The sequence below is a fragment of the Gracilinanus agilis genome, chromosome 1 (assembly GCF_016433145.1).
Source record: "Gracilinanus agilis isolate LMUSP501 chromosome 1, AgileGrace, whole genome shotgun sequence".
Classification (NCBI taxonomy): domain Eukaryota; kingdom Metazoa; phylum Chordata; class Mammalia; order Didelphimorphia; family Didelphidae; genus Gracilinanus; species Gracilinanus agilis.
In genome coordinates this window covers 651,849,773-651,858,140 of record NC_058130.1, presented here as the reverse complement: position 1 = coordinate 651,858,140, position 8,368 = coordinate 651,849,773, and the positions used below count along the sequence as shown (strand labels likewise).

The window sequence follows — 8,368 nt, the reverse complement described above, 5'->3', positions numbered from 1 at the left end:
AGGAGCCGCGGTGCCTACGGTGGGTGATGGTGGCGGCTTCAGCAGTGGCAGTAGTGGCACCACGTGTCCGAGCTGGGGCGGGCTGGCGGGGGTGGGAGCAGGCTGGGTTCTCACTCACTCGCAGGGCGAGCCAGAGGAGCGCCAAGGCTGGCCGCCCAGTCCACCCTGCCGCAGCCACAGCTGCAGTCGCCGCGCCCAGCATCCCCTACCCATCTTAGCGAAGTGTCTTCTCCCTCGGCTGTCCGCAGGTGTCTCCTCCTTGGCAGCAGAAGTATAAGGAGCTAGGCCGGGCAGTGGCGGCAGCGGGATGGGGCCCCTCCGGGAAACCAAGGTAGGAGACATCCGTGGGAGGCAGGGAATGGGCGCCAAGCCAGGGGCCACCTGGCAGGGCAGGTGGGCGGAGGCCCAGGTGGGACTCTGCAGAGTAAGAGGCGGGGTTTGGGGAAGGGGCGGATAGGGAGAGTGAGATGCAGTGAGGGATGGTCAGAGACTAGAGGCAACAGGGTTAGGGCAGAATGAAGAGAATGATTTTAAGGTGATGAAACCTCAACAGATGAGGTCAGGTAGAATGGGAAAAGATTTGAGAGGCTTGACATCAGAAGAGTTAAATAACACTGAGGAATATTTATTGATGGCCCAAAACAGGGATTTTCAAAGCCCGTAGATACTTGCCGTAAAGAATTGTAATATCTTTTTATACGTTGATAAGACATCAGATAGATAAGCAACTGAGGGATAAGGATTTAGAACATTACTGACATTTCATGTTTATTGAGTGAACTAGGCATCCTGCAGAATGCAAAAATCCTGATTGTTAAGATGATTTTGAGCACTGCTGCAGAGACTACAGAGAACCTCTGGAGTGGATGCTTTGGCCCTGTATATAGGATGGCATGTGTAGGAGGGACCAGGAGCTTATTGAGGCCTGGGACTTTTCTTTGAATTCCCACTTTGTGTAAAGCTCCCAGGGCTGCTCCTTGTTTATCTTGGCATTGACCCTAGTTAGCCCATGTTGGAAAAAAGTAGGAGGTCAGGTTGTGAAATGCTGTTGATTTCCTAATTCAAAATTTTTTCTTTTTTTTTCCCCCTTCAATGGAATGGTTGAAGGAAATCAGTGGAGTTTTTCCTTCCAAAAAAATAAAAAATCCATATAGGACCATAGGGTTGCAGGAATTTTGTACAAATGAGATTCCACAAATATAGAACACATAAAAATGAGCTACCTTAGAAATAACTAGAGGAGAATCTAGCCAATGCCTAGGCAACCCCAAATGGGGACAGCATTCCCAAATGCACAGGTTTAGCTATGGTCCTGTTTAGGGTATTTGTGAAGAAATCCAGCCTTTATAATTAATGTTTTTGAGTAATCTATAGCTATGATTTTGATCCTGTGGGGAAAAAAAGAAGAGAAAAAATTTACTTCACATGAGCATAATGTGAAGAAAAGAATCCTAAAATCTAAAATGAAAAGTGAGAATAATCTCTCTGGGTATTGGATTTTTGTTTTGTTTTGTTTTCATCTTGGCCCAGAGCCTTGAGTACCAGGATATTAATGAATAATTGAAAGGCTAGCTAGAAGAAGGGGGATTTGAAAGATAATGTTGCATTATAGATCAGGTGAGGGAGGCAAGAGGTTGGTTGGGAGGGGGGTTGGGTGGGATACAGTTTGGGAAAGTATGTGGAGAGAAAATTTTGGAGGGAGAAAACAAGTGACAGAACTAAGACAAGGCAAGAAAAATGAGGGGAAACTGAAATGATAAACCAGTGTTGAGAGTCTATGAAGAGAAGAAAAGCTTGAATTTCATATAAAGAGTCAGAATGGAAAGAAAAGGAGGAGATAAAGTAGGAATGACTTTTTAGTAAGATATAACCATGGAATCATTCTGCATGAACAGTTAGTAGGGATGCCTGGTTGATGGGGCTGGAAGTAGAGGTTGAGATGTTTGTTATTAAATAACTAATATAAGAAAGAATAATCACCTTCTTCAGGTGATTCCTTATTCAGACATTCTACTTCTCACAGTGGGAGAAATTGTGTTGTTTTGTTTGTTTTTTTAATTTTCATTTTGATGTCCAATTTTGAGAAGGAACATAGAGGGCAGCATCACGAGAAGGAGTTTTCCCGAAGCCGAATTCCCCGATTGATCCTTCGGCCTCACCTACCCCAGCAGCAGCAGAAAGTATCTCCAGCATCTGAGTCTCCCTTCTCTGAGGAGGAAAGCAGAGAGTTCAATCCCAGCAGCTCTGGACGGTCTGGGAGGACGATTAGCAGCAACAGCTTCTGTTCAGGTACTTATTTGACTTTCACCTATACCCTAGTAAAATGAATACTCCCTTTTTGCTTAAAATTAGTTTTCACTGGAATTCTGCTTTTGCTTTAATCTATATTTCTTTCCATGAAAACATACTTTGGAATTTTAAAGTTATTTTATTGTTTCTTTTATAAATAATTGAAGAAATATTTTGAGGAGTTTCCCTTGACTATGTCTGGGAATGATGTTTGCTAGAAATCCCTATAATTTTGTGTGCTTCAAAAATTGAGGAAAACTCTAGGTTAAGGAATTCATGTTCACTGAGGCCTAAATTATTATAACATATGTTTGTGTCAAACCTGATGAAGAAAGTGGTTTTTATCATTATGGAAGCAACTTAAGTTTATTTTAGGACACCATCTCTAAGTGCATGAAGAATTGCCTATTGTTGTTGAATAAAGCATGATATAGAGGAAAGAATGTTGGACTTGGGTTTCAAATCTTGGCTTTGTGACTGGCATGTATGTTCTTGGGCAAGTCACCCTCTCTGGGCCTCACTTTCCTCATTTGTAAAATGTACAGGTCTGGCCAGGTGACCTCTGAGCTCCTTCCATTTCTGAATCTGTAATACCATGATTTGATTTCTACCCATGAAATATCCTAAGAACTTTGTCATCTTTCTAGAGAAATGCTGTATAAGAGTCAATATGACCCATCCCTGTGATTTAAGAGGAATATTTCATTGTCATTCATTTATTATGACCTATTTGGGAAGAAGTGAACTGAGAAAATGGGCCTCTATTGAGAATTCATGTGAATGAGTACTAAACACAAAGTGCACAGCTTTAAACCTTTTATAATTGGATTAAAACCAATTCAGGGGGTAGCTGGGTAGCTCAGTGGATTGAGAACTAGGCCTAGAGACGGGAGGTCCTAGGTTCAGATCTGGCCTCAGATACTTCCCAGCTGTGTGATCCTGGGAAAGTCACTTGACCCCATTGCCTACCCTTACCACTCTTCTGCCTGGGAGCCAATACACAGTATTGACTCCAAGACAGAAGGTAAGGGTTTAAAAAATAAATTAATTAAAAATTAAAAAAAAATTCAAAGAAGTATTTATTAAGCACCTATGTATTCATGCTTGACTTCCAAAATATAAGAATGTAAGATATAGTCCCTGTCTAATAGAAACTTAAAATAAGCAAAGGAGATAAGTAAAATAACCATCATACAAATTAGAGCATGATAAAAGGAAAAAGGCAAACCAAAGTGATAGGAGAGATTCACAAGAGGGAGACTGTAAAATTCTATTCCATTCACAATAATGTCTGGTATTCATTTAGATTTCCCAAATGCTTTATATGAATTATCTCATTTGATCTTCACAACAATCCCATGTGTTAGATACTATTATTTATCACCATTTTACTTCAAGATAATAATATTATCATAGATTTAGAGACTGAATAAACCTTAGCAGTCATCTAGTCCAACTCCCTCAGTTTATAGATGAAGTAATTGAGGCTTGGAGAGGTGTTTCCCAGTGTCACAGAGCTAGTATAGATCTGAGTTATGATGGGAATCATATAGATAGGATTAACTGTCCCCTTCCCTATTTTTAACTAATCAAATCAAGAACTTAAGGTACCCTTACTTAACACTAAGTAAGAGATTTCAGCAAGTCACTTGCTAACAATTCCAGAGGCCACTGCCCCGCCCCTGGGTAGTGCTAGGCAAATTGAAAGACTGTGATTGGTTCCTGTAAAGTGGAGAAGTCCTTGGACAGGATGTTCAAGACTTTTTATAGTCCTTTTCCATGTCATTTCCTGTACCTTCCCCTCTTGCAACTCTCTTTCTTAGTGTCAAGTAGGGGTACTTTAAGTTCTTGATTTGATTAGCTAAAAATAGGCAAAGGGAGAGTTAATCCTATCTTCCCAGAACCCAGAGCTTCTTATGTCCCATCTGGCAATTTAAGTTTGTCTCCCTGACAGTGTATTTCTCTATCAACTCCACACTCCTATATTTTCCAATGAAAATAACTTAAAAGAAGTCTGAGTGGGAGTTTTTGCTGGTGTAGTATTCAGCTGATAAGAGAATCATCTGAAATCTTTCTCTGCTCTTCATGAAAAAAAAAAAAGATATGCTCTGTCTACCTAGTTATTTAAAGTATGTTAATTGAACATCTTCAGATTGTCTGCTTAGTCCTAAAAATTTCTACTTTCTGAAGATTGCTTTTCTCACTTGAATGTGTCTGAGTTGAGATCAAAAGGAAACTCTACTGCTCAACTGACATGATGTTCCCACAGTGGAAAAGGGAAAACAAATTTCCTGGGACCTGGGTAGTATTTGCAGAATGTTAGTGTTTACTTTAACTGTGTTTTGGACTTCAGCATCCAACTGTGTAAAAGAACTCTAGAATCATCACTGCAAATTGGCAGAATGAGCCCTCTGTTTTGTTTATATAACTAAATCTTTGCATGAAATTCTAATTTTATACATGATGTGTACTCCAAATAAATCAATTCTACTAGGCTAGACTTCAGGCCAACCTCAGCTTGAAAAGTTAGCCACATTTTCAAAATTAAAAAAAAAAAGGACAAACTCATAAAATGGTGAATATTGTTCATGAATCACTCTGTCCAAGAAGCATTTCCAGAACTGCCACACCCTCCCTGGGGATCTGTCTTCCACTAACATTAGAATGTTATACAGGGTAGCCCAAAGGAGAAATTAATCCTTCTGCTATTAACTAGCTGAGAATGAAATGACAGGAACTTATAATTATTAGCCTTGACAAACTCATTTCTCCATCTTTAGCCTTGCCTCTGTCCTCTTTATCAGATTTCGCCTCATGTCTCCAAACAGAATTACTTCTATCTCCAGGCCCCACTCTGTCTGGATCTCTCACAATGATTCCCTAAGGATTGAGTCTTACAGATTTTTCTTCTTTTCCTTCTTTTCCCCACTTCTGATGTGACCCAAAAGGCTTCCAGTGCTTCTCTTACTAAAACTAACAGGAGCATAGCATACTAGAGCCTTGTTAATAATGCTTAAGGAGGTCAGATGGTAAACAGAAAGTAAATGGGGAGCCTCAAGCAGTGAAATAGAGAATATCAAATATATCCAAAGAGCAAAAGAAAAAACTTGCTTTTTTTAAAAATCTCTTCCACCTTAACATAAAGAAGATAGAAAATGGCTCTTTACCCAATCATGGTACTTTGGTCAGAAAAGATGGTACATATAGATGAATATAGTGGTCACTGCTTGTGAAACAACAATATTACAATTTACTAGTTACATCGTCCCATAGTCTACTTTTTTATGAGGCAGCATGATCATTCTGCACTGACTTTTCAAATTTGCAAATTATTTTATTCCTAGTATGTTGAGGCCATTGGGGAAATTTTCTACCCAGTCTGTCCTCTGTTCCAGGCTTTCTTTGATTTGGAAGTAAGTCACAAGCACCAGAAACACACTTCGTAACACCTAGCTACATAGCTGACTTCTTAAATAGCCTTGGTCATATGTTTTACTTCTGACACCCATTTTGGTAATGAGACCAAGTATATATAAGCATGCACTTCTGTGTGAGTACTTAGTTCACACTGACCTTACACACTGGTGGAGGGTACCATTCCTAAATGTTTGCCTACAGAAATACGGTGCTTAATAATAAGTTTTCCAGAAGAGTGACCTTCAGGATACTTGCTTATATTTGTGTCAAAGATAGTCACTGTCAAGAATAGTTTGGGGCCCAAAAGATGGGTTAGTTTTTTTTTTTTTTAGCTTTATCGACATAGTCTATACTACATTAATTTCTTTGTTTTCTCTGTGCTATCCAGTCTTAACTCCATTTTCCTTCTTTCCCTATTGCCTTCTTCAGGCTTGAAAAAGGTTTTTTTTGGTATTGTCTTCTTTCCTGAATTCGATATCATTCTCAGCTATGTTTTTCGCTTTTTTCCTAAACCATTTTCTAAGCTCATTTTGCCTGTATCCCTGAAGAGTTTTCTTTGTAAAGGCTTTCAATGTGCCAAGGAGGGCTTTCCATTAATTTATTTGGTATCTTTTGCACTTTGACCTCATTCCATCTTGAAATGATTTTGTTCTTTGTGATGTATATTCTGCATGCAATTACTGAGATACCAACAGCAGTGCAGAAATAATGATTATCTGCTTAGCTGGAGACACTTAAATTTGTGTTGATTTGGAGGCCTTTGTTGTCCTACTCAGAAAGAGTGCACATAGCACCTAATGCATTGTCAGCACTTAGCATGTAATAAATAAATGCTTTGGAGACCAAATATTCTCAGCTATTAATAAAAACAAGACCAATTACCTTAATCATAAGTGGTTTTACTGGGCTTCTTAAATGTATTCATGTTTTTAAAATTCTAACTTTTCTGTATAGTGTTTTTTTTTTATATTCTTTTCTCTGTCTTCCGACTTTCAATATATCTATAAGAAATGATTTGGTCAGCTTTATAGCTAATGCTATATAGGGCTCTGACCCTCATTTATTAAGAAACATTTTCTATTGTTTAAATTTGTTTATAATGCTGTCCTTAGGACAGCATACAAATTATGGAAGCTGATGACCTGTTTGCATTTGGAGGATACATATCATCATTCATCTGATGCAATTTACAGCATGCTGTGCATTCCTCTTTCCTTACTATGGAGAATAATTACTCCTTAGAACAATGAGGCATATGTATTGTTGGGTATTAGCTAGTTCTCCTCAGGGGCACTTTGTAAACATGTCAGGTAAAACAAATCATATAATGGAACTTGATTTTCTTGGGATTGATGAGTTGAAATTAATATTTAGGCTATATTGGTAAATTTTCCCCTTTCATAAATTAGTTTTATTTTCAGCACCTTGCTGACAAAAGACATAAAGATGGCAAATATCCTTCCATCCCATAAGTATAGGGATCTAAGATTGCTAGATTAGGAGTTTGAGGACCAAGTTTCTAATACTGGATCTACCACTAGTTGTATGATCTTGAGCCAGTCACTTTACCTCTCTCATCTTTTTTGCTACTCTGTAAAATGGAGATAATAATGCCTGCCTCACCTAACTCATAGTGTTTATGTGAGGAACAAATGACATAACACATAGAGAAATACTCTGTGAGCACATAAAGCATGGTACAAATGAAAGATCTTAATATTTTGGCAATAGTGGGTTCTTTTTAAAATAGCACCAAATCAATAAAAAGACTCTCTGGGATCTGGTCTAACCAGAGGCTTTCTGTGGCATGATCTTGAGGGTATTTTGATTTTTATATTGTATGTTCAATGGCAAGAAAGATTTTTTTTGTCTGCATGTGCCAGAACCCTGGAGGGAAGGCCAATTAAAGGAAATTAAAGCCTGATTGATGCCCTGCCACGAAATGACAATGCCTCCAAAAATTTGCCAGGCACATACCCACCAAAAGTATTCCTAGTATGATTTTCCTTTTGTCCACTTGAGGAAGTTGTGGCATTGTATTGTAGTGGCATCTAGATGTAAAGTTTAGAATTGAGCTGTCACTAAAAGTGAGCTTCGTGGCAAGATTTTACTGTAATTAAAAGAATGACAACCAATTTGGAAGGGAGTGGCCAGGCAAAGAATTGTTTTTGCTACAACTTTTGAACTATTTTAGACAAACAATATCTATACACTGTTGAGAAATATCTTGATGGAGGGGTGGGGAGCAGGGCTCATATCCAACAATATTAGAAATAATTATCCAAAAAAGGTTATAAATAAATAAGAAATGTGAAAGTGAGTAGGATGTATATGCAGAATATTTGTGGAAATGTGGCAACAGACAGAAAGATGAGTGGTTTTAGTTAGTCATTTTTTTACCTGATCTACATTTTCATCCCCATATGGAATATTTTCTTAAAATTCTCTACAACTTGTCTTAGATAACTGCCCAGAGGTAATGCATGACCTTATTAGACCCATGTCTGAAAGGTACATTGTGAGAGCTGATGGAAACTATGGTCTGTAAATAGCAAAACTAGTTCATATTTGTGTGTGCTGTGTAAAGAAATCAAATACACATTTGAGATAATTGCCTCACTCAAAAACCTTGCATTTTATTGTAGAATCTCCCTCATCCCAC

At 38.4% G+C, this 8,368-nt stretch overlaps 1 protein-coding gene across 1 annotated transcript in view; it reads left to right on the top strand.

The window, feature by feature from the left end:
- The first annotated feature begins 307 nt into the window (after positions 1 to 307).
- SYBU (syntabulin) overlaps positions 308 to 8,368 on the top strand; it is a 95,541-nt gene continuing 87,480 nt past the window's right edge. The window contains exons 1-2 of the mRNA XM_044668833.1: positions 308 to 331; positions 2,088 to 2,289. Coding sequence (XP_044524768.1) covers positions 308 to 331; positions 2,088 to 2,289 — 226 coding nt within the window. The remainder of the gene's footprint in view (positions 332 to 2,087; positions 2,290 to 8,368) is intronic.